The sequence below is a fragment of the Oncorhynchus clarkii genome, chromosome 17 (assembly GCF_045791955.1).
Source record: "Oncorhynchus clarkii lewisi isolate Uvic-CL-2024 chromosome 17, UVic_Ocla_1.0, whole genome shotgun sequence".
In the NCBI taxonomy this organism is placed as follows: Eukaryota; Metazoa; Chordata; class Actinopteri; order Salmoniformes; family Salmonidae; genus Oncorhynchus; species Oncorhynchus clarkii.
The window spans coordinates 16,035,354-16,063,235 of NC_092163.1; the positions used below are offsets into that span (position 1 = coordinate 16,035,354).

At 43.1% G+C, this 27,882-nt stretch overlaps 1 protein-coding gene across 2 annotated transcripts in view; it reads left to right on the top strand.

The window, feature by feature from the left end:
• Positions 1–5,498: 5,498 nt before the first annotated feature.
• Positions 5,499–27,882, top strand: part of LOC139370340 (netrin-1) — a 108,365-nt gene continuing 85,981 nt past the window's right edge. Inside the window, exons 1-2 of one of the 2 annotated variants that reach the window (XM_071109766.1) lie at positions 5,499–5,801; positions 6,086–7,140. In XM_071109766.1, coding sequence (XP_070965867.1) covers positions 6,126–7,140 — 1,015 coding nt within the window. In that variant the 5' untranslated portion in view covers positions 5,499–5,801; positions 6,086–6,125. The remainder of the gene's footprint in view (positions 5,802–6,085; positions 7,141–27,882) is intronic. The other variant, XM_071109765.1, reaches the window with a different exon arrangement.

Here is a 27,882-nt window from a genome sequence, read left to right on the forward strand (position 1 = left end):
CCTGCACACGCAGAGGGTATGTGTCAAACAGGAAGTGAATGAGAGAGGTGCATGTAAGCACAATGAGGAAGGCAGAGTGTGGGTGTCTGTTAAGGAAGTCATTTGTATCATTTGTTTGTTTCCCTGCTATTTTCATGAATAAAGATGTGTTTCATTGTTTTGAATGTTGGGCTTTGATCTTTCAATCTTTAGTTTTGACTGGCTGGGTCATTGATTTTTATAGGATTGACCATTATTTATTACTAATCCAAATAGTATTTTGCCCCGTCTTTGCAAAGGTAGTTTTCACATATCTCTCTCTACCTGATACACTTGAGAGTTTGTCCAAGTTCAAGTTGATTCACATGACAACTGAACTCTGAATTGTGTGATTTATAATAAAAGGATACTAATAAAAAACAAAACAAGTACTTGTAGTTTTACACGGACTTCCTAAAGGTTCATATCTAAATAGCAACAAGCCGATATTGAAATTCAAAATGGATCTGGGCTCATTGGGACAGCCACTGTTCCAGTTCAAATTCAGCAGTTCTGTCATTTTCTCTGCCCACTGTTTTCTTCTCGCTCAGGGCAGCACTATTAGTCTCCCTACTTCCCCTGAAGCCACTTTGACTGTGATTTGCATTTCATGTGTTACGGTAAATCCCCCCTCTCTCTCCCCCTCTCTCTGAGAGGGAACAGGACCCAAATCATTAGCTAAAAACAATGGCAGTAAATAAACAGTCAATTCATGAGGTTCACAATGAATGGGAACGTGAGTATTTCCTGTATTGCTCTGGGCTTGCGATGGATTACTTTATTCCTATCATTTTTTTAATATTGGCCCTACTCTGGAAGTCTGAAGTCTATGATTACTATAATAGCTCTACAAAGGTCAAAGGTGAAAATTAGATAATTTAAACTGACTTTAAATGTGCATTTGAGTTATTGGGAGAAGAGGCTCAGTCTAATAATAAAGATGGTTCTTCTATTTGCGGTTCAAACAGTGAAGGCCACTATTGCACAGATGCCATCATGCCAATGAGATTGACTAGATCCCACAAAGTACAGTAGTAGTACAGTAGTACAGTAGTAGTGAAACACTGCCACCTCCTGTTATGAAGTCATTAGACTACAGCAGTGGTGAGGACATGGACGTGGGTTATCACAAAACTTCCTTAGTTCTTTGACTACCGCACAGCACATCAAAAGGTGCCAGGTTAATATTGGTCTATGTTGGATACACAGTACTACATTGTCTCAACGTTTTAAGTCGGACTTGTTTTGCAGGTCACGGTGGGTGCATTTTTGTTGTTGATGATTTAGATTTTTTTTTTTACCAAGTTCCATTCTGTTCCCAAAAGATGGCGCTCTTTCCACAGCCTCGGGATATCAACGTGTACAGGTGCTTGACTAGCAATGCGGAACATCAACTTCCCACTCCACAGCCATCTCAAGAGAGAAATGGAATAAACAATTTTAAAATAAAATACTGCTGACATTATTGTACTGGCAACCTATTTATACGTTCCTGACAGCCACTCGAGGTGTTAGCAAATGTCCAACGCGTACCAAACAAACCACTTTCCAGACGCGATCTTTGGTTGAATCTTTTGCCCATTTATTAGCAGCAAAGCAAAGATAAAAACACTGAAATAATCACATGAAGGCCTATTACCATAGGCAAAATCAGAGTTCCAAGGTGTAAACAGTGACATGTATGCTCTCCATACCTGTTCATTCCCACTTCCTGATCACCTGCGTGCCTACACACATGTGACCCATGACCCAAGATATAGAGTCCCACAGTGAAGGTGTCATAATACCCAATAAACCTAGCAGTCAAACAGGGAAATGGTTCCAATCGTTTTTCCACCATTTGTTTTTCCCATAGGGAATTTAGAAACACTTTAAATAAGGGCTGTGTTTTGTGTAGGCTAACCATGGCGTGACGTTTTGATTACCATGTAAATGTCTCTCGGACAAGGTAACTTTTATCAATATATTCGGCTCTATTTACTCTCAGATTTAAAAATGTTATTTAGCATCAAAGTAGACTACAAATCCCTGGAAGCTCCTGCACATCATCTCTGGCTACAACCTCATCTTATTGCATTTGTGTTATTCTGTATGTAAATCCGAGACACTCCATTTATACACCCACCCATCCACCCCGACCAACCACCCTACGTTCGTTTTGCCTTAAGTAATCATCTGTCATATGTAACCACAACAAACGTAACATATCATACTCATTTCAGTATCCCAGACCTACATTTACTATGTTACATCTCGTCTATGAGACCAGGCTGCTAGCTGACACCTTTGCTAACAGGTAGTGTGTCAATTTAAAACTTACACAAGACACTTCACAAAATGGTCAATTTAAAGAAATGTAGCCAATTTATTCATTCATAAATTTAGCTAACATTAGATAGTTAATCCAGAGATTCTTACCTTTGCCTCGATTCAGCAGTCTTTTCCAGATCAATATGGCATTTGTAGTTCTTTAAGATAGCCACATTAGCAGCTAATTGGCATTTCATTTTGGGGGTAAATACAGGTGAATATATTGATAAAAGTCACCTTGTCCTAGAGAGATTTACACTGTTATCAAAACGTCATGCCAGGGTAAGCCTACACGAAACACAGGCCTTATTTTAAGTGTTTCTAAAATCCCCTATGGGAAAAATGAATGGTGGAAAAGAGTGGTTTGAACTGGTATAAAACCAAGGTTTGTGATTTACTTCCACCTGCAGTTGTGGAATGTTTGCTCACAAGTATAATTCATTGGCTGATCCCTCCCGATGACCAGGATGGAATAATGTGATCCTTCCTTAACCCAGAGGAAGTCCCACCAAGATGACTACTCCAAAATGGTGAATGTTCTTAATGGCACTGCCCCTGCTAAAACAGGATTTTGGGCCCTAAAGTCCACTATTTATCTCTATGGCCAAGTCAGAGATGGAAGAGAAAGAGAAACATTTCATAGGTTCCTCTTTTCTTGTTCATATACAGTCAATGAACGATGTCGACCAGACCCAGCTATCGCATTGGTGCTAATGGGAGAGCCACCCAAAGATTTTGCATAATTTTAGCCAGTAGTTTTGAAAGCAGTGCTCAGCAGCTAAAACGTGTCCCGGAAAATATGTACTACGTCATCCATTTCATATGATATTTTGCGAATTCCAATTCGTATAATTTGTTACGAATTTGTTACTGTTTAAGATCCCTGACTGCATCTTTAAGTATACCGGAAATGTGACATTATTTTCCAATGGTTAACAGGCTTTATGGCTATCTTAATTTATCCACCATCTTAGAGCCTAGTGTAAAAAAATCTGTAAAAAATATACAAAGATAGACAACACAAAAACTATTTTAGTAGGCCAAAATGGCTCCTAGATTTATAACAGATTTATCAAGCTCTCGAAACACAATTTCTAACAGATGATTTTTGTTGATTTGAACACACTCTTCTGGCAGTAGAGCAGACTTACACTGCAGGACCTATTTGTAGTCCTTCCCCACCGATCTCGACAAAGCCACAAAGTTGGAAGCACAAAATCGTCTAGAATGTCATTGTATGCTGTAGCTGTAGTGGTTAGAGCGTTGGGCCAGTAACTGAAATGTTGCTAGATTGAATCCTTGAGCTGACATGGTAAAAATATGCAGTTGAACAAGGCAGTTAACCCAATGTTCCTAGGCTGTCATTGTAAATAAGAATTTGTTCTTAACTGACTTGCCTAGTTTAAAAAAATGTAAACTTGTATTAAGGGGCCTAGCCCGAACCATGAAAACAGCCCCAGACCATTATTCCTCCTCCACCAAACGTTACAGTTGGCACAATACATTTGGGCAGATAGCATTCTCCTGGCATCTGCCAAACCCAGATTCGTCTGTCAGACTGCCAGATGGTGAAGCGTGATTCATCACTCCAGAGAACGAGTTTCCACTGCTCCAAAGGAAGCAAGCTTTACACCACTCCAGCCGACACTTGGCATTGCGCATGGTGATCTTAGGCTTGTGTGAAGCTGCTTGGCCATGGAAACCGATTTCATGAAGCACCAGATGTGTCATGCCTGCTCCTACTGCCCCTCTCTGGTGCTCAAGGGCACCAGGCTGCCCTTCATTACGCACACCTGTCACCATCATTACGCACATCAGCGCTCATTGGACTCACCTGGACTCCTTCACGATGTTGATTGCCCCCTCTATATCTGTCTGTTCCTCAGTTTTGTACCCCATGTCAGCATTATTGTCGTAATGTCACACTGTTCTGGTTTTGATTGATGTCCATTTTCCATTGAATGTTCACTCCCTGTACTTGCTTCTCGTCTACAGCGCCTGTCCTTACACAAAGAGTTATTATGCTGACGTTGCCTTCAGAGGCAGTTTGGAACTCGGTAGTGAGTGTTACAACGCAGGAAAGATCATTTTTACGTGCTATGCGTTTTAGCACTCGGCGGTCCCATTCTGTGAGTTTGTGTGTCCTACCACTTCACGGCTGAGCCGTTGTTGCTCCTAGAGGTTTCTACTTCACAATTACAGTTGACCTGGGCAGCTCTAACAGGGCAGACATTTGAGAAACTGACTTGTAGGATAGGTGGCATCCTATGACTGTGCCACATTGAAAGTCACTGAGCTCTTCAGTAAGACCATTCTACTGCTAATGTTTGTCTACGGAGATTGCATGGCGGTGTGCTCGATTGTATACACCTGTCAGCAAGGGGTGTGGCTGAAATATCCGAATCCACTCATTACAAGGGGTGTCCACATACATTTGTATATATAGTGTATTATAGGCGTTTTGGCTCCATGTCATAGCCAATGAATAGGATATGGAAGCATTACCAGAGATATAATATGCATGGTATTCACTTCATTTTTTCTTCAAAAATTGTAAAGTCAGAAATATCGAAAAAGGCATATTATATAGTGGTCTTGAGCAGTTTATACAATATGTACAGAAGCTTTATCATATTATAGAATAGAACAAACGTTTTCGTTCTTTGCACTTCGTTTCTATGAAGATTTGATTATTTAAACTTTTGAAAATCTGATAGGTCTACTGAATGGGGGAAAAAAACATGAGTCATGCGTAAAATATGCGTAATAACTCTTAATTAACTGGGTCACAATCTAAATCATGAAATACAAATGCACCAGAATACCCCGGAAGTAACAATAACAATAGTAGTAGTAATAATAATAAATACATAATATATATATATATATTAAGCTAATAAAAGGCTAATGTGACAAAGTCAATATTCATGATGAAATATAAACTGCCGTTTCGATTAGCAATATGAAAACTACGACTATATGGAAGCCTTGGATTATGTTATCTACGTGATAATCAGATTAACTTGATCATTAGTTTGTTGTTCCTTCGTTTGGCACTTAATTAGCCGTATCTATCTTGTTATCGATAAACTACCAGTGGATGTCGTTGTTCACTCTTTTTACGCGGGAGTGTCACTCCTCAAGATGACCTCAAACTCTGCAGACGCTCCAATCGTCCTTCACTTTCTCCACAGTCAGTGCGGCAGACAGAGATAGAGGGATAGAGGAAGGGAGTGAGTGAATGAGAAAGACGGGCACACAGGGAGTGAAACAGACAGAGCGAGAGTTGCGGCTCTTACATCTAGACGCGTGTAGATATTTTGCTCCCGGAGATTCCAAATAAAACAAACAAGAACACAACAGATCGCGCTTGTGACAGGAAAGGCACCCGACAGAGATATTTGTATGACTTTTCTGCCTAGCTGAATTATTATTCCGAGGAATAGTGTCATATGTGGAGATTTCTTAACCTTGTAAGCCCATTTATTTCACTTAATAGGTGCATTATGAAAGGCTAATGTTATACATCTATACATTTCTCCTGACAGTGTGTTCATATTAATAACGGTTCAAATTATATTTTCTGTAGGCTTATCATGTGATGGTAATCTATATGAAAATATTATTCGATCTATGTGCATGGTAAATTCAATTATCTATTGAGGTGTTGCTTTTCTATTTTAACTCATAGCTTTACATCTGGAGCGCTCTTTTGGACATCTTGCAAAAGTGTCTTATTTATTATCTCTCTTTTCAGGGAACGGCTGGCGTTTTTCAGCGCACGAACAAGGAATACGATGCTAAGGATTTTGGATCCCGTGGTCACTGTCGTGACCATTTCCTTTGTGGTCGAGGGGGTGCTCGGTGGCTACGGGATGAGCATGTTCGCCGCGCAAACATCTCCCCCGGACCCTTGCTACGACGAGAATGGTAACCCGAGGAGATGCATCCCCGATTTTGTGAACTCCGCTTTCGGAAAGGAAGTCCGCACTTCCAGCACCTGTGGTAAAACCCCGGGTAGGTACTGTTTGGTAACAGAGAAGGGCGACGAGAGAAATAGGAACTGCCATACGTGCGATGCCTCGGACCCCAAAAAGTATCACCCACCGGCATATCTAACGGATCTCAACAACCCCCATAATCTCACATGTTGGCAATCGGAAAATTACATCCAATACCCCCAAAACGTCACCATAACACTGTCACTGGGCAAGAAATTCGAAGTCACCTACGTAAGCCTGCAGTTCTGCTCACCTCGACCCGAATCTATGGCTATCTTCAAGTCTATGGACTACGGCAAATCTTGGGTACCTTTCCAATACTATTCGACCCAATGCAGGAAAATGTACACCAAACCAAGCAAGGCCACCATTACCAAACAGAACGAACAAGAGGCGATATGCACAGACTCCCACACGGACATGCACCCTCTATCCGGCGGTCTCATTGCCTTCAGCACTCTGGACGGCAGACCATCGGCGCACGACTTCGACAATTCGCCGGTGCTCCAGGACTGGGTCACCGCCACGGATATCAAGGTGACGTTCAGCCGATTGCACACTTTCGGTGATGAGAACGAGGATGACTCGGAGCTAGCCCGGGACTCTTATTTCTATGCGGTGTCCGATCTGCAAGTTGGCGGTCGATGCAAATGCAATGGCCACGCTTCGCGGTGCGTAAAAGACAGGGATGGAAACCTTGTTTGTGAGTGCAAACATAATACCGCGGGACCGGAGTGCGACAGGTGCAAGCCTTTCCATTATGATCGGCCGTGGCAACGCGCAACAGCTAGAGAAGCCAACGAATGTGTCGGTAAGTCAAAACGTTATAATTGTCTCCAAAAACCATCCAAATTATCTTTAAGGACTGCAGAAGTTTCCTCTCCACACAATGCCCGTATCACAAGCAAAAATACATTTGGCATAAATGGTATTATTGGGTGACTTGTTTGTACAGTCATGAGAGATGTGTCTGTTTTTAAATTTGGTAATGTTGGTGTTGGTTGGTTGAGTTAATTGCTAAGGTCAGTTCTGATGAAAAACAAAGATTCAGACATGTATTTTATTCTCTCTGGATGAAAGTTGTCGAAATACTATTAAAAATTTAAAATGGGATTATAGCACATCATATTACGCACCAACAAGTACACACACGTTTTACAAAACCTTTTACAAACGGTGTCTAACTCCAAGGCTCGAGGAAAAATTGCCTATCCTTTGTTGTAGTTTATATAGTTAAGGAAAACAATTTAAAATCCTTATTAGTATTAAAATGTTAATATAATAATACTATAATAATAAAATAATAATAATAATTATTATTATTATTTAGTCTCGAAATGAATTTTTATAGTTGTAAACATTTTATTACACTATGTCAATTTTAGTCTGATCAGCCCACGCTGTATTAATAGTACATGCCTTCATTAAAACATGATACTGATGTGATTTGAAAATGTAGGCTATAAAAAAACAAGTCTGTACGGTTGTTAAAGAGGATAAATCTAAACCACCACAAAATGCACTTTTTTAAGTGAAATTATGCCGCGCGTCCATGCACATAAAAAGTCACATGCAAATGCCTTCTCAATTTGAAAACCTAAAAGCCCATTACCGCCATAGCTCAAATGGAGGTTTATAACAACCACCCACCCACTTCAGAAAGACCGCCGCATCACAATGTCTAATCATTCACCGCGTTGAAATGTTTCTCATGGGGAAAATTGATGTTAAGTTCCAACTTTATCGCTGCAATAAAGCGACGCACCGTCATTTATTTAAAGAGCATTTAAACTGCACCACCACAGTACTTGAACACAGACTTCTCTGCCCATTTAATTATCGTCTGAATCAAAGTTAATTATAGGTCTAAATTACGTTAATTTATGTATCATAAAACTGTTGTAAAAAAAAAAGTATATTTAAAAAAAAAGATTTATTTCAACCCGAAACTATAATGATTGTGATTATTATTATTGTTGTTGTTATTATATCAAATGAAATTGCCATTTTTGAAAACATTACAATATGAATTTGCCTTCCTTGGAAACAATCTGCAAAATGTTCATCCACCTATTAAGCTAATACTCAAATATATGTGATAATATTAGGCACTCATTATTAATTACACCCATAACCCGTTATCATTACTATTGTAATCATTCTAAATATGATTAAGAGGCTACTTATTAGTATTCATATGATCCGCTTTGTATTATGTGCTGGTCTTCAACGATATCATCGGACATAGTTTATTCGTGTGAACACTTTCGGCCTACAAGAAGAAAAGTAATCGGAGTAGATATGGAATCCTATCCTCAATGAACCGGCCCATTTAGATTTATGCTTCCCCGTCTGCCCCCATAAAGACTAATAAAGCACATCGAGGAAGTTATCACATCGTGGCTTTCATTGAACTCATTCCACACGCTATTTCCAACAGCGAGGCTACATCGGCTGCTATAGAGATAGGGACAATGCCTCAGCAGGATCAAAGATGTGGTAGTTGCTTTTTATTGTCAGACATACCTAAGACCCACTTAAAGATAATATGTATTCATGCTTAGAGGAGGAGAGAGACGGCATGCATGAGCTTGGTGAGAATGTGAGTGCTACTGGTTTAGATAAAGGAGAATGAATTATTGGACAATTGTAGTCTGATATTGACTTGGCTGTGTGTTGACTGTCTAGCAAATATTGCATACGATTTTATCATGAGGAGCGTGGTTAAAAGTTGCGATTATGCATTGTTGATGTAAGCGAAGAGAATTGATTCCTTGTGAAATATCTCACCCCTTATAAGTCAAGTAACTGCCCGATGCATGCATGCTTTCAAGGTTAACATGAGAGGTAGGCCTAGTGGGGGGTGGTTCTCTGACCGTAGTACCCATCAACCGCATTGCTGCATAATGTATGTGTCAGTACTCTATATCAACTCTGCAAATGTGCAGTATTTCATTGGCATTGCATACCCAACATCTAGAATAATAGTTCAAGACTCAGAGCATGCAAAGGCATCTCTTAGGGCATGCACTGTGGATACAAATAGGCCTGTGTGTCTCAAGAGACAATGCTGATGGAAAAGATGTCCACGATGATGAAGGTGGATGAACCTCAACTTCTCACTGTAACCCACTCTAGATTGGATTTGCGATTTTTAAATATTGCCCTACAGTGAATGGTGAGAGTAGGCTCCTCATTCCACCCCATATTGTTTGCATCAGAGAGCCCCTACAGTAAAATGAACGGACTCAAACTCCCTTTTGTCTCGGTATTTCTATTTCCCTGTGGTTGGGGGAAAGTGGTGCTGTGTTGTTTGACAGTCATCCATGGCACATGTTGACTGTTTTGACACGCAGCAGGTGTTTAAAAGGGTTTTGTTTGCTGTTTGTTTCCATTCCCACAGAGTGGTTCTCTGCGGCAGATAAACACGCTTGAGCCCTGTGGAAATATCTACGCTTTTACTATAGTGACTGGCTACGAATACACTTTTGGAGAAGGTCACCCCAGTTGTGTATAAAACTGTGAGATGTTAGCTCAATTAAGAGAGCTCTGAATCTGATAATATATCACTCTCAGAATATCCCGACCGCAGTCCTCCATATTACAGTCTACATTTCTAAGCCCTGCCATCAAATTCAAGATTTATACTAGTTGGCCATCTATGAGAAACACAGAGTGACAATGATTAACTGAAGTTGACCAAATAGGTGAAACACAGAGTGACAAATGAATACAAATGAATAAGTGATTGTCTGTGCCTGTGGCTGAGGCTGTGCCTCCCTCCTTGGGTCGCCAGGGCTTCCATCCTGGAAAAGCAAACAGACTTGTTTAGACACAACCACGCCGCTATAGGAATGAAGAATGAATTGTTCCTCCCTATCCCCAGTATCCTTGACACTTTATTTTTACCGGAACAGCATGTGTGTGTGTCATGTGTATCTGGTGTGTCTCGCACGGGGCCACAAAGGAACATCACTCACTGTATCCATCATGCTGTCTGCGAGCACACACACACACACACACACACACACACACACACACACACACACACACACACACACACACACACACACACACACACACACACACACACACACACACACCCCTGTAGCAACACATTCCTCTGGGCTGTTTGTGCTATGGGACGCCTGCTCCGAGAGACAAGGCGTGCAGAGCGGTGCGGAGGGGGGCTGTGGTCGCACACTCTCTGCTAAAGCAAACACCGCCTCACCTCTCAAACAGGGAGAAGAATAGTCTGTCTGACACATCTGTGTGAAGGCAGGGTCCTAGGGTTTTTGAGAGTGTGGGGTGAGGTGGAGTTGGAGTTGGGGTAGTGTGTGCGTGTGTGCGTGTGTGTGTGTGTGTTTGTGGCATAGTGATGTTGTCTGTTACCACCTGTAAAAGCAATTAGTCACAGGAGGTTGGTGGAACCTTAAATGGGGAGGACGGGCTCGTGTGAATGGCTGGAGCGGAATAAAGGGAATGGTATCAAATACATTGTTTCCATGCGTTTGATGCCATTCCATTAGCTCCATTCCAGCCTTTACTATGAGCCGTCCTCCCCTCAGCAGCCTCCACTGCAATCAGTAATTGTAGCATAAAGTTATGGCTAGGACAGAACACTGTGTGTACTATAAGCTTCAGTAACAGAGAAGTGATGTCAAAACGAGATGTACTGTACTATACGATAAGCTTTGCTATGAGCTGCTTGGTTGGATATGCTGAAATATTGAACGCTTCCAGCACTATTTGTCAGTCAGTAAATTGAAAGATTCCGACTGTCTCTGGATCCTCTGCAGTCATAACAGGTTCTCAGTTTCAGAGTTTAACTAGTGTAGAATTCGAAAGTGATACGGAGTGGGGACATTCAGAATAAATGAGAAGGAAATAGCCAGGTGGGGAAAGGAAACATCATCAAGACCAGCATATTTTTCTATGGTGTGTGAAACACAACACAGGGATAGGTACTTATATTTTATTATAGAGATAATGATAGGCACTTGTTTTTATCATGGTCCGAAGAGCCAAAGGCTAAGAATAAGAAATACCGTACAGCCTATTAGCCTGTCAGGATCTCTCTCCGGATGATAATCTTTGTCCAAGTCCTTGAATCGTGCTACTTTGCTCTGTCTTTGACTGAACCTGGATATTGGTTATCATCTATCTATCTAAAGGCCTAGGCATTCCACTACAAATAGCTTTGCATTTGTGGAGTGATTTGAATGCAGTTGGTCTTACAAAAACAAAACCCATTGAAACAGGTTGAATGTCGTCTTCGCTCTTTGATGTGCACCTTGCCGATTAGTTCGTCTGAGTCTTACGGTAAAGGACCTTCATGCACTTCTGAGTGCACTTCCAGGTCCATCTGGGATATTGATTCTCACAGGCCACGCGGGAGACCGTCTTTGTAATCTAACGCAATGAGTTTAGGAATGGAGGCACGGAGGAGGAAGAATCGTGGCTTCAATATCAATTCAGGTGTGACCAGTCTCGGCCTGACAGACATGGCTGGATGGATAGACTGTCTCATCACGACTCTCTCATCACGCCGAATTCGGCGTCAGCAAGGATGCTCAGCTACCTGTAACAAAGCACGCAACTGTCTCAATTTAATCAACTAGATTCTCTTCCTCTTGTTTTAGAACTCTATCAACTCAGAGTGACACTACAGCATCTGAAGGAGGAGACGCCCATTCAGCTAATCGCGATGAGGAAAATGAGTTAGACGCCTAAGATGTTCACTTTAGGAGGAACGTTTTTCAGATACAGAAAATTAAATTCAAGACTGTTCCACTGCATTAGCTTCAGGTTCCATAGCTTGAATGTGTTGAGAAAAGGGGTCTTGAATAATTCAGAGAGATTAAGAAGAATGCTTGGAGGCATGCAGAATGAAGGATACTACTGCAGCACAGAGAAAAGTAAAGAGATTGAGGGAGACTACAATAGAGACTATAAATGTGAGAGAGACAGGGAGGCTATAGAGAAAGAGAGATGGAAACACAAAGAGAAAGGGACAGGAGAGTGACCTATCCAGGGGCTTTTGGGGACAGGAGAGTGACCTATCCAGGGGCTTTTGGGGACAGGAGAGTGACCTATCCAGGGGCTTTTGGGGACAGGAGAGTGACCTATCCAGGGGCTTTTGGGGACAGAGAGTGACCTATCCAGGGGCTTTTGGGGACAGGAGAGACTTTTTTTGACGAAACAGGCTTTATCTTTCCTTGAGAACCACTTCACGGTAGCTTTTCTACTTGTTTATGGAGTGGGTGGAGGGGGCGGGGCAGGGGAGGGGGAGGGCCCTTCCCTTAGCTCTAGAACTTTGTTGGCACAGAGATAGTATATCAGTGACTTGGCACAGACATCGCCTCAAGCCCGTCCAAATCTCCATGGATTCCCCACCCACACCCCACGTATTTTCCCGTAGATAACTTCATTTATCCAGCCTCAAACCTCAACATCATCTGGCTGATTTGAGCAGACCTGCCGTTTGTCTCGCCTGATTACGTCAAATAAATACGCTCCCAGGCGTTATTCTGAACAGTTTGATTGACAGGGGGAGATGACTGTGGTGGTGGATTGAAAATGAGATTTGGCACCCCTTCAGATAATTGGGCTTAAATCTCTAACCACTTGCTAAGAGGAAACAGTGTTTTACTGAGAAGTCTTTTTGATAGAATCTTCCCAAGTTCCATTGAAGGACGAAAGATCAACAATGGCATGATATGTCAGTAATTAAAATGTTCTCACCTGAAATAACTAATTCAGGTTTTTGGAAATGGGGAATAGGGAACTACAATAAAGACAATAATTTGAGAATGTCGGTTAGATTGTCAAAATGTAATACACTAGTATTTGCGTTCATATGGTGTCCTGCAGATAAGATTCAATAAAAAAATAAAGCAACTCTTCACAAGAAAGTATACTGTATTGTGTTGTCAATTCACACCTTTCATTTCATGTAGGAGCCCCTACAACTGAACACAACAGCAATATTCATTAACAATGATACCATGATGAGGCATGATGACCGAGCTGTGGTTTGGTTAATGTTTGAGCTGCCACCAAGGATCGCCATTCCTTTATGAACCGTCGTATCCTTCATCTTCAAAGGGCGACCGCCGCCCGCCAAACGCATCGACCATCCTGACACTCGCTGCTGTACAACGCCTGGCAAACAAACAGAGTGAGAAACAGAGGTGTGAAAAGAGGGTCGGATTAGTTTGCACTTTGCACCGTGGCGTATCCCCCCCCCCCTGAAGAATCCCAACACCAGAGCCGGCAGTTCAAATGGGTGAATGGCCTCCCTCACGCTTTGAGGACCTCCTTCCTACAAGTGTTATCACTGTTTTACGACTTGTTTTTTAAACCACTGCATAACAAGTTATTCAGAGTCTGGAGTTGGACGCACTCTGATGACTCCTACTTTTGGTTAACTGTGCTCTACACAGCCTTGCACCTTGGTCAGCCACTGTTTAAGTTTAGCATATGCATGCACTCACATACGGGCATGCATGTCTGCAACGTCACACACACCCACAGAACCAGTCCAACTCACGGATACATAACTGTGACCGTAACTTTGATTCTGGGCTCACTGAAACCAGCCACAGAAGCAGACAGCCAAAAGCAGTCAGCCAAAACAGACAGTCAATCAGATAACTGTCAACCGTAAAACCTCCTCCACAGTGAGAAGCCACGTGTTAGGTTTCTGAGGAGGCCCAGACCCCCTGCCTGCGTCTGTGCTGGCCAGGGGCCACCAAGGATTCTGTTGCATTGGCGGTAGGGATGGGAAAAGAGGGGGGGGGGGGGGGTCCAGGCCTGTTTCCAGCAGGGTTCCCAGGTCCATCGCAGCGGGGCCTCAGCAAATTCAACCTGATGGCTGACAGGGCTGCAGTATAGGCCCATCTGTACCTTGTTTAAACCTAGTAGTGTGTTACCATCCACCTCTACTCTGAACTCTGCTGGGCGCCACACGTAACTAGTGGGAGAATGTGTTGAAATATTACGTAACTGGCTCTGTGCAAAATGCTGCTGCAGTGGTGGTGGAGTTAATGTGTGTGCCAGTGAGAGAGAGAGAGAGAGAGAGAGAGAGAGAGGGGAGGCTAAATGAAGGGTGATCTTTTTGTTTCGTTTTTGAATTCTCCTGTAAAGGGGGTTGATGCACACTGCCCTAACCCATCTGGACAAGAGGAATACCTATGTGAGAATGCTGTTCATCGACTACAGCTCGGCATTCAACACCATAGTACCCTCCAAGCTCGTCATCAAGCTCGAGACCCTGGGTCTCGACCCCGCCCTGTGCAACTGGGTACTGGACTTCCTGACGGGCCGCCCCCAGGTGGTGAGGGTAGGCAACAATATCTCCTCCCCGCTGATCCTCAACACTGGGGGCCCACAAGGGTGCGTTCTGAGCCCTCTCCTGTACTCCCTGTTCACCCACGACTGCGTGGCCACGCACGCCTCCAACTCAATCATAAAGTTTGCGGACGACACAACAGTGGTAGGCTTGATTACCAACAACGACGAGACGGCCTACAGGGAGGAGGTGAGGGCCCTCGGAGTGTGGTGTCAGGAAAATAACCTCACACTCAACGTCAACAAAACTAAGGAGATGATTGTGGACTTCAGGAAACAGCAGAGGGAACACCCCCCTATCCACATCGATGGAACAGTAGTGGAGAGGGTAGCAAGTTTTAAGTTCCTCGGCATACACATCACAGACAAACTGAATTGGTCCACTCACACAGACAGCATCGTGAAGAAGGCGCAGCAGCGCCTCTTCAACCTCAGGAGGCTGAAGAAATTCGGTTTGTCACCAAAAGCACTCACAAACTTCTACAGATGCACAATCGAGAGCATCCTGGCGGGCTGTATCACCGCCTGGTACGGCAACTGCGCCGCCCTCAACCGTAAGGCTCTCCAGAGGGTAGTGAGGTCTGCACAACGCATCACCGGGGGCAAACTACCTGCCCTCCAGGACACCTACACCACCCGATGTTACAGGAAGGACATAAAGATCATCAAGGACATCAACCACCCGAGCCACTGCCTGTTCACCCCGCTATCATCCAGAAGGCGAGGTCAGTACAGGAGCATCAAAGCTGGGACCGAGAGACTGAAAAACAGCTTCTATCTCAAGGCCATCAGACTGTTAAACAGCCACCACTAACATTGAGTGGCTGCTGCCAACACACTGACACTGACTCAACTCCAGCCACTTTAATAATGGGAATTTCTGGGAAATTATGTAAATATATCACTAGCCACTTTAAACAATGCTACCATATATAATGTTACTTACCCTACATTATTAATCTCATATGCATACGTATATACTGTACTCTATATCATCGACTGCATCCTTATGTAATACATGTATCACTAGCCACTTTAACTATGCCACTTTGCTTAAAAACTCATCTCATATGTATATACTGTACTCGATACCATCTACTGTATCTTGCCTATGCTGCTCTGTACCATCACTCATTCATATATCCTTATGTACATATTCTTTATCCCCTTACACTGTGTACAAGACAGTAGTTTTGGAATTGTTAGTTAGATTACTTGTTGGTTATTACTGCATTGTCGGAACTAGAAGCACAAGCATTTCGCTACACTCGCATTAACATCTGCTAACCATGTGTATGTGACAAATAAAATTTGATTTGATTTGATTTGATATAGATTGTAAAGGGGTTGATATCAAATCAAATTTTATTGGTCACATAGCCGGCTAGTGATGGCTATTTAACGGTCTGATGGCCTGGAGAAAAAAAGCTGTTTTTCAGTCTCTCAGCCCCAGCTTTGATACACCTCATACTGACCTCGCCTTCTGGGTGGTAGTGGGGTGAACAGGCCGTGGCTTGGATGGTTGATGTCCTTGATGATCTTTTTCGCCTTCCGGTGACATCGGGTGCTGTCGGTGTACTGGAGGATAGGCAGTGTGCCCCCGGTGATGCGTTGGGCAGACCGCACCACCCTTTGGAGGTTGAAGAGACGCTGTTGCGCCTTCATCCCCACACTGTCTGTGTGGGTGGACCATTTCAGATCGTCGGTGATGTGTACACTGAGGAACTTGAAGCTTTTCATCTTTTCCACTGCGGTCCCGACGATGTGGATAGGGGTGTGCTCTCTCTGCTATTTCCTGAGGTCCACGATCAGCTCCTTCATTTTGATGACGTTGAGGGAGGGGTCATTTTTCTGGCACGACTCCTCCAGGGCCCTCACCTCCTCGTCATTATTGGTAATCAGGCCTAAAACTGTTGTGTCGTCTGCAAACTTGATGATTGAGTTGGAGGCGTGCGTGGCCACACAGTCATGGGTGAACAGGGAGTACAGGAGGGGGCTAAGCACACACCTTTGTGGGGCCCCTGTGTTGAGGATCAGCGAATTGGAGGTGTTGTTTTCTACCTTCACCACCTGGGGGCGGCCCATCAGGAAGTCTAGGACCCTGTTGCACAGGGCGGGGTTCAGAACCAGGGCCCCAGGCTTAATGATGAGTTTGGAGGGTACTATGGTGTTGAAGGCTGAGCTATAGTCAATGAACAGCATTCTTACATAGGTATTCCTCTTGTCCAGATGGGACAGGGCAGTGTGCTGTTTCGATGGCGATTGCATCATCTGTGGATCTATTGGGCGGTATGCAAATAGAAGTGAGTCTAGTGTATCAGGTAAAGCTGAGATTATATGATCCTTAACTAGCCTCTCAAAGCACTTCATGATGACAGAAGTGAGTGCTACAGGGAGATAGTAAGTAATTTACTTCAGTTTCCTTTGCTTTCTTGGGTGGACATATTGAAGCAAGTGGGGACAGCAGACTGGGAAAGAGAGAGATTGAATATGTCCGTAAACACTCCAGCCAGCTGGCCTGCGCATGCTCTGAGGACGTGGCTAAGGATGCCGTCTGGGCCAGCAGCCTTGCGAGGGTTAACATGTTTAAATGTCTTACTCACATTGGCCACAGAGAACGAGAGCCCACATCGGTGGCACTGTGTTAACCTCAAAGCGGGTGAAGAAGGTGTTTAGCTTGTCTGGGAGCAAGACGTCGGTGTCCGTGACATGGATGGTTTTCCCTTTGTAATCCGTGATTGTCTGTAGACCCTGCCACATACTTCAAATCATATCAAATCAAACTTATTTATATAGCCCTTCATACATCAGCTGATATCTCAAAGTGCTGTACAGAAACCCAGCCTAAAACCCCAAACAGCAAGCAATGCAGGTGTTGAAGCACGTTGGCTAAGAAAAACTCCCTAGAAAGGCCAAAACCTAGGAAGAAACCTAGAGAGGAACCAGGCTATGAGGGGTGGCCAGTCCTCTTCTGGCTGTGCCGGGTGGAGATTATAACAGAACATGGCCAAGATGTTCAAATGTTCATAAATGACCAGCATGGTCAAATAATAGGTCTGGGACAGGTAGCACGTCTGGTGAAAAGGTCAGGATTCCATAGCCGCAGGCAGAACAGTTGAAACTGGAGCAGCAGCACAGCCAGGTGGACTGGGGACAGCAAGGAGTCATCATGCCAGGTAGTCCTGAGGCATGGTCCTAGGGCTCAGGTCCTCCGAGAGAGAGAGAAAGAAAGAGAGAAAGAGATACTTAGAGAGAGCATACTTAAATTCACACAGGACACCGGATAAGACAGGATAAGTACTCCAGATATAACAACTGACCCTAGCCCCGCGACACATACACTACTGCAGCATAAATACTGGAGGCCCCATCTGATGATACCCCCGGACAGGGCCAAACAGGAAGGATATAACCCCACCCACTTTGCCAAAGCACAGCTCCCACACCACTACAGGGATATCTTCAACCACCAACTTACCATCCTGAGACAAGGCCGAGTATACCCCACAAAGATCTCCGCCAACCCAGACAGGAAGATCACATCAGTGACTCAATCCACTCAAGTGACGCACACCTCCTAGGGACGGCATGAAAGAGCACCTGTAAGTCAGTGACTCAGCCCCTGTAATAGGGTTAGAGGCAGAGAATCTCAGTGGAAAGAGAGGAACCGGCCAGGCAGAGACAGCAAGGGTGGTTCGTTGCTCCAGAGCCTTTCCGTTCACCTTCACACTCCTGGGCCAGACTACACTCAATCATATGACCCACTGAAGAGATGAGTCTTCAGTAAAGACTTAAAGGTTGAGACCGAGTTTGCGTCTCTCACATGGGTAGGCAGACCATTCCAAACTGCCTCCAGCTGTTTGCTTAGAAATTCTAGGGACAATTAGGAGGCCTGCGTCTTGTGACCGTAGCGTATGTGTAGGTATGTACGGCAGGACCAAATCAGAGATATAGGTAGGAGCAAGCCCATGTAATGCTTTGTAGGTTAGTAGTAAAACCTTGAAATCAGCCTTTGCCTTGACAGGAAGCCAGTGTAGGGGGGCTAGCACTGGAGTAATATGATCAATTGTTTTGGTTCTAGTCATGATTCTAGCAGCCGTATTTAACACTAACTGAAGTTTATTTAGTGCTTTATCCGGGTAGCCGGAAAGTAGAGCATTTGCAGTAGTCTAACCTAGAAGTAACAAAAGCATGGATACATTTTTATGTATAATTTTTGGACAGAAAGTTTCTGATTTTTGCAATGTTACGTAGATGGAAAAAAGCTGAAACAGTCTTGATATGTTCGTCAAAAGAGAGATCAGGGTCCAGAGTAATGCCGAGGTCCTTCACAGTTTTATTTGAGATGACTGTACAACCATTAAGATTAATTGTCAGATTCAACAGAAGATCTCTTTGTTTCTTGGAACCTAGAACAAGCATCTCTGTTTTGTTTAAAAGTAGAACGTTTGCAGCCATCCACTTCCTTATGTCTGAAACACAGGCTTCTAGCGAGGGCTATTTTGGTGCTTCACCATGTTTCATTGAAATGTACAGCTGTGTGTCATCCGCATAGCAGTGAAAGTTAACATTATATTTTCGAATGACATCCCCAAGAGGTAAAATATATAGTGAAAACAATAGTGGTCCTAAAACGGAACCTTGAGGAACACCGAAATTTACAGTTGATTTGTCAGAGGACAAACCATTCACAGAGACACACTGATATCTTTCCGACAGATAAGATAAAAACCAGGCCAGAACTTGTCCATGTAGACCAATTTGGGTTTCCAATCTCTCCAAAAGAATGTGGTGATCGATGGTATCAAAAGCAGCACTAAGGTCTAGGAGCACGAGGACAGATGCAGAGCCTCGGTCTGATGCCATTAAAAGGTCATTTACCACCTTCACAAGTGCAGTCTCAGTGCTATGATGGGGCCTAAAACCAGACTGAAGCATTTCGTATACATTGTTTGTCTTCAGGAAGGCAGCCTTTCCTAAAAATGTTGAGAGGAATGGAAGATTCGATATAGGCCGATAGTTTTTTATATTTTCTGGGTCAAGGTTTGGCTTTTTCAAGAGAGGCTTTATTACTGCCACTTTTAGTGAGTTTGGTACACATCCGGTGGATAGAGAGCCGTTTATTATGTTCAACATAGGAGGGCCAAGCACAGGAAGCAGCTCTTTCAGTAGTTTATTTGGAATAGGGGCCAGTATGCAGCTTGAAGGTTTAGAGGCCGTGATTATTTTCATCATTGTGTTAAGAGATATAGTACTAAAACACTTGAGTGTCTCTCTTGATCCTAGGTCCTGGCAGAGTTGTGCAGACTCGGGACAACTGAGCTTTGAAGGTTTACGCAGATTTAAAGAGGAGTCTGTAATTTGCTTTCTAATAATAATGATCTTTTCCTCAAAGAAGACATACTTCTCGTGTCTGAGCCGTTTAATTGCGACTCCACTATGTCTCTGTACTGATGTTTTGCCTGTTTGATTGCCTTACATAGGGAATAAGTACACTGTTTGTATTCAACCATATTCCCAGTCACCTTGCCATGGTTAAATGTGATGGTTTGTGCTTTCAGTTTTGAGTGAATGCTGCCATCTATCCCACGGTTTCTGATTTGTGTAGGTTTTAATAGTCACAGTGGGAACAACATCCGCTATACACTTCCTGATAAACTCAGTCACAGTATATGTGTATACGTCAATGTTATTCAGCATGGATTCCATCTGGTCAGACCAGCGTTGAATGGACCGGTACTTCCTGTTTGAGATTCTGCCTATAGGAAGGGATGAGCAAAATGGAGTCATGATCTAATTCGCTGAAGGGAGGGCAGGGGAGGGCCTTGTAGGCATCCTGGAAGTGTTCCGTGTTGATACAACTTTGGTAGCGTTTTCCAAAAATTATATAGATTGTAAAGGGGGTTGATATAAATTGTTAACTTCTTATGGCTGCAGGGGCAGTATTGAGTATCTTGGATGAAAGGTGCCCAGAGTTAACGGCCTGCTCCTCAGTCCCAGTTGCTAATATATGCATATTATTAGTAGTATTGAATGGAAACCACTCTGAAGTTTCTAAAACTGTTTGAATGATGTCTGTGAGTATAACAGAACTCATATGGCAGGCAAAAACCTGAGAAGAAATCCAAACAGGAAGTGGGAAATCTGAGGTTGGTCGATTTTCAACCCAGCCGCTATTGAATACACAGTGGGGTATGGATAAAGTTGCACTTCCTAGAGCTTCCACTAGATGTCAACCGTCTTTAGAAACTTGAATGAGGCTTCTACTGTGTTGTGGAGCCGGATGGGAGCTCATTTCACATGATAGCGACCTGCGTTCCATGGCTTCTCTACAGACATAGGAATTATCCGGTTGGAACTTTATTGAAGATTTATGATAACAACATCCTAAAGATTGATTCTATACTTAGTTTGACAAGTTTCTTCGACCTGTAATATAACTTTGAAGTTTTCGTCCGACGTTCGGATGGACCTGCACGAGCGTTTGGATTTGTGTACTAAACACGCTAACAAAAGTAGCTACTTGGACATAAATAATGGACATTATCGAACAAATCAAGCATTTATTGTGGAACTAGGATTCCTGGGAGTGCATTCTGATGAAGATCGTCAAAGGTAAGGGAATATTTATAATGTGATTTCTGATTTCTGTTGACTCCAACATCGCGGATAATTTTATATATTTTCTGGGCGCCGTCTCAGATTATTGCATGGTTTGCTTTGTATGTAAAGATTTTTTGAAATCTGACATAGCGGTTGCATTAAGGAGAGGTATATATATATTTCCATGTCTAACAATTGTATTTATTGACATTTATAATGAGTATTTCTGTAAAATGATGTGGCTCTCCGCAATATCACCGGACGCGCCAATGTATACTGATATTTGTTTTATATAAATATGAACTTTATCAAACAAAACATACATGTATTGTGTAACATGAAGTCCTATGAGTGTCATCTGATGAAGATCATCAAAGGTTAGTGATTAATTATCTCTCTATTTGTGCTTTTTGTGACTCCTCTTTGGCTGGAAAAATGGCAGAATTTTTCTGTGATTTGGTGGTCACATAACATAATCGTTTGTGGTGCTTTCGCTGTAAAGCCTATTTGAAATCAGACACTGTGGTGGGATTAACAAAACGATTACCTTTAAAACAATATAAAATACATGTATGTTTGAGGAATTTTAATTATGAGATTTCTGTTGTTTTGAATTTGGCGCCTTACACTTTCACTGGCTGTTGTCATATCATCCTGTTAACGGGATTGCAGCCCTAAGAAGTTTTAAGGGGGTTTATATAAATTGTAAAGCGGGTTGATAGATTATAAAGGGGGTTGATATAGATTGTAAAGGGGGTTGATATATATTGTAAAGGGGGTTGATATATATTGTAAAGGGGGTTGATATAGATTGTAAAGGGGGTTGATATAGATTGTAAAGGGGGTTGATATAGATTGTAAAGGGGGTTGATAAAAATTGTAAAGGGGGTTGATATAGATTGTAAAGGGGGTTGATATAGATTGTAAAGGGGGTTGATATATATTGTAAAGGGGGTTGATATAGATTTTAAATGGGGTTGATATAGATTGTAAAGGGGGTTGATATAGATTGTAAAGGGGGTTGATATAGATTGTAAAGGGGGTTGATAAAAATTGTAAAGGGGGTTGATAAAAATTGTAAAGGGGGTTGATATAGATTGTAAAGGGGGTTGATATAGATTGTAAAGGGAGTTGATATAGATTGTAAAGGGAGTTGATATAGATTGTAAAGGGAGTTGATATAGATTGTAAAGGGGGTTGATATATATTGTAAAGGGGGTTGATATATATTGTAAAGGGGGTTGATATATATTGTAAAGGGGGTTGATATAGATTGTAAAGGGGGTTGATATAGATTGTAAAGGGGGTTGATATAGATTTTAAAGGGGGTTGATATAGATTGTAAAGGGTTGTTACGAATCTCTTTTGGCCCGACAGTCTAGGGGGGATGGTAGTGAGACCCGTAACATAACTCATGTAAATTATAATAGTGACAAAGTAAAAGTGAACGAAATAACCACGACAACCGAAATAATACCGTCAAACTCAGGGTTTATTATAAACACACGGTAATGGGGGGGGGAGCAGGAAAAAGGGGCTGAGCTGGACCCAAGGAAAGAAACAATAAGTATTCAAAACACCCCTAAGCTAGACTAGCCTATTTCAACAACAGCTAACTAACTAACCAAAATACAGTGGGTGGTCCGCCCAGTTCTAACTAGTGTGTGTTAACAAAGTTTACCTACGGGTAGTGTATGCCCATGGGCGACTTGTCTTGGTTTCCCCTTTTCCCACCAGCAAACACCATAAGCAAAAACAATACTCACAGGAGATGACAAAGTGATTTGGAGGTGCTCAAACAAAAGAAGAGGTTAATTAATACACAAAGAGAGAGATCTACATACATGGCATTTACAAAGAGATTGTGCTACTGAAATCTATCAAGAACAGCTATCTACTAACATAGCATTACAAAAAGATTGAGCTACTGAAATCTACAAAGAGCAGAGATCTACCAACATGGCATTTACAAAAATTGAGCTCCTGAACAAACAAATGATGGGGTTTTTAAACCATGGGGAAGGAACTGTGATAGGGTAGGAAACAGGAGGAGGTGTGTCTTCTGATTGATGGGTTGATTGTTGACTGATTGGGGAGTAATGATTTTCACCTGTGAGGGGAGCAGGAGAGAAAAGAAACACGCACAGGATACACACAGACACAGGATACCTGTATCCGTAACACTCCCACCCTTAAAAGAGCAACCCTAGGGATTGCGACCACAGTATTACAATTAATACTCACAACAAAATTAATACTTACAACAACAACGTCAACCTTGCCAAAACATACAAAAATCATTTTTACACACGAGACAAAGCATCTGCCAACACATTATCTGAACCCTTTTTGTGGCGGATCTCCAAATTATAATTTTGTACAATCAGCGCCCAACGCATAAGGCGCTGGTTCTGGTTGTACATTCGGTGGAGAAAAACTAAGGGGTTATGGTCAGTATACACAATCACTGGTAGGGCACTGGAACCAATGTATACTTCGAAGTATTGCAGAGCCAACAACAAAGCAAGAGCTTCTTGTTCTATTGTCGCATAGTTTGTTTGACATTTATTAAATTTACGTGAAAAATAACAAACGGGATGATCCACTCCACTCTTGTCCTGCTGCAGTAGAACAGCACCAGCACCTCTGGCACTAGCATCTACCTCAAGTTTGAACGGTTGTTCAAAATCCGGAGCAGCAAGTACAGGGGTACTACATAAGAGTGCTTTCGCAGATTCAAAAGCGCTCTTACATTCAGGGGACCACACAAATGATCTAGCCGGACTAAGCAAATCGGTCAATGGAGCAACTACCGCAGAGAAATTTTTACAGAAGCTACGGTAGTAGCCAACCATCCCTAAAAAGCGGCGTAGCTCTCGTCTAGTGGTAGGTGCAGGGAATGCAGTTATAGCCAAGACCTTGGCATCAACAGGGCGCACCTGTCCATGGCCAACCTCTTTACCGAGATAGGTGACAGTAGCCTTCCCAAACTCACACTTTGCCAAGTTCAGGGTTAGAGAAGCAGCTGCCAACCGTTCACATACTACCCTTAGCAAGTCAACATGATCTGACCACTCAGACGAATAAATCACTAGGTCATCAAGGTATGCACTACAATTAGGAACGCCAGCTAATACGGAGTTAACCAGTCGTTGGAAAGTGGCTGGTGCATTTCGCATCCCAAAAGCCATGACTGAGTACTGAAGGAAGTTGTCTGGGGTCACAAAGGCAAAAATCTCAGAAGCACGTGAAGTTAACGGAACCTGCCAGTAACCTTTTAAGAGGTCCAACTTGGTCACATACTTAGCTGCACCAATAGTGTCGATACAGTCGTCCAGTCTGGGTAACGGGAACGAATCTGGCATTGTGACAGAATTTACCTTTCGATAATCCGTACATAACCTGGACGTACCATCAGGTTTAGGAACCAGAATGCAAGGAGAACTCCAAGGGCTTGAACTTGGCTTAGCCAGGTCATTCTCCAACAAATATCTCACCTCATCCCTCATTATCTTCCTCTTGGAAGCGTTGATACGATATGGGTGTTGCTTGATAGGTGTAGCATTTCCAACATTAATGTCATGTTCCAACACATTTGTGCGAGTAGGAACGTCATTAAAGAGACATGGAAAACTGTGTAGTAGCCTCACAATATCATTAGCCTGTCCATCCGTTAAATGAACCAGACCTGACTGGATAGACAGCAGCATTTCTGAGTTGGGCAATCTAACACACTGCTGCTGAGTATTGCGCAACTCTAAGCCATCATCATCAATATGACAGTCCACTATCATCGCAGTAGTAGCAGAGGAGACAGCAGTACCTTCCTCTGTGTTTGAACTATCTAACTGTGTGATGGGTCGGGTGTGGTAAGCTTTCAACATGTTAATGTGACACACACGAGATTGGCGTTGTCTATCAGGAGTTTGAAGCACATAGTCAGTTTCACTTATTTTCTTTTCAATTAAATAAGGACCAGAGAAACGAGCTGACAGTGAAGATCCTGGAACAGGTAATAACACCAGTACTTGGTCACCTGGCTGTAGTGGACGAGAAACAGCCTCTTTATCATAGTGTCTTTTCATGCTCCTCTGTGAGGAAGACAGAGCTTCCTTTGCAAGAGCACAAGCCTGGTGTAGGCGCTCACGAAAGCGACTAACATAGTCCAACACATTCTCATCTCTGGTACACAACTCTTGGGACAAGAACTGTTCTTTAAGGACTTTCATTGGTCCTCTTACTGTGTGACCAAACACTAGTTCAGCCAGGCTGAAACCTAGGGACTCCTGCACAGTTTCACGAGCAGCAAACAAAACTAGAGGAACTCCCTCATCCCAATCTTTCTCAGATTCCAAACAATATTTACGTAGCATAGACTTCAGTGTCTGATGCCATCTTTCAAGCGCACCCTGAGACTCTGGGTGATAGGCGCTTGACACACGGTGCGTAATTGATAAGGATTTCAACACCTGCTTGAAGAGCTTGGATAGGAAATTGGTACCTTGATCGCTTTGTACCACCTTAGGTAACCCGAATGTCGTGAAGAATTTTATTAAGGCTTTACTCACTATCGGAGCTGTAATCCTTCTCAGAGGAATAGCCTCGGGGTATCTTGTAGCCATACACATTATCGTTAACAAAAACTGGTTACCCGATTTTGTCTTCGGTAACGGTCCGACACAATCAACCACCACATGCTCAAATGGTTCACCTATGACAGGTATAGGACAAAGAGGAGCAGGAGGAATAACCTGATTTGGTTTTCCTGTTATCTGACATGTGTGGCATGTCCGACAGAACTGAGCCACATCTTGTTTTAAACCCGGCCAAAAAAAATGTCGAAGGATCCGATCATACGTCTTTGTAATTCCTAAATGACCAGACCACTGGTGATCATGAGCAAGGGATAACACATTTTGTCGAAAGGCTGTAGGAATCACTATTTGGTAAACAGCATTCCAATCTCCACCCGCGTCAACATGGGATGTTTGTCAGAGGCGATCAGCTTCTCAGAGGTATCACACAATCCATCCTCTTGATCATCCTCTTTGAACAGTACAGTGTTCGACAAATCTATCACGTCACCCTCTTGTAGTGCCTGAGCACGAGTGACAGCACAAGCGGGGAACACATGTGGATAACTCTGTGCCAACTCAATCGAGAGAGAGTGGTCACTTTTATCCAATACTTCCAATACGGGTACTACCTTTCCTCCGGCAATATCGTTACCCATTATAAAGGTCACACCTTTCACTGGCAACTTAGGACGTACCCCCACTCTGAATATTCCACTGATTAACTCAGAGTGTACTTTCACAAAGTGCAACGGCACTGGGACAAAACCCATTTCAATACCCTGCACTAACACACTGGAACCACAGTATGTATCGTCAGATAAGGGCAACACATCAGACAATATAAACGACTGCGCCGCACCAGTATCTCTAAGGATTTTAACCGGACGCTGAGACGCTTCGTCATTCGTTAGGGACACAAACCCCTCGAAAATGAATGGTTCATAACTGCGGTCGGGGACTGGGTCTTTCAAACTACAGTTACCCTTAGGCACCTGTTTTGTTGCAGACCTCACAACCGTACGAATTAGAGCAACACCTGTTGGTGGCTTGGCACGAAGAGGCATCCCTTGTTTGCGTTTAAGCAGGAAGCAATCATTAATCATATGTCCCACTTTATGACAATAGAAACAGGAACGCTCATTCTTCTGGCGTGCTTTATATACTACTGCTGGCCGACTAGGGCTAAAGGTAGGAAACTCAGTGGTTCTACTCTCAGTTTGAGCCGAAAACACACTCTTGTGCGTCAACACAAACTCGTCTGCCAACACAGACGCTTCTGCCAGGGAGGATACTTTCTGTTCGTTTAGGTAAACTACAATGCGTTCGGGTAAGCAATTTTTAAACTCTTCCAACAAGATTAACTCCCGGAGAGAGTTGAAATCAGTTACCTTACTAGCAGCATGCCATTTATCAAACAGATTTCCCTTGTCTCTAGCAAATTCCACATAAGTCTTACTAGAAGACTTTCTATGAGACCTAAATCTCTGTCGGTATGCCTCAGGCACAAGCTCATAGGCACGAAGAACAGTAGCTTTGACCACTTCATAATTCAAACTGTCCTCCAGAGGTAGCGCTGACAAAACCTCTTGGGCTTTACCAGTTAATTTACACTGAAGTAATAGGCACCATACCTCTTCAGGCCACTTCAATGCTACGGCTATACGCTCAAATACACAAAAATAGGAGTCAACCTCCGACTCTCTGAACAAAGGTACTAAGGCTATCTGCCTACTAATGTCAGACGTGTTTGAGGACACAGCTGGTGAGGACGACTCACTAACAGGAACAGTAGGAACGAAGGCTAGCCTCGCTGTCTCTGCCTCCAGTTCCATCTGGCGCATTTTAAACGTCATCTGCTTCTGTTCTCGTTCTTTTTCTGCCTCCATTTTACACATCATCTGCCGTTGTTCTCTTTCTGCCTCAATTTTACACATCTCCAACTGGAGAGTCTCTCGCCTAATTTGGGCTCTCTTCCACCTCTAGTTGTAACTGTGCTAAACGGACATCCCTTCTGGCATCAC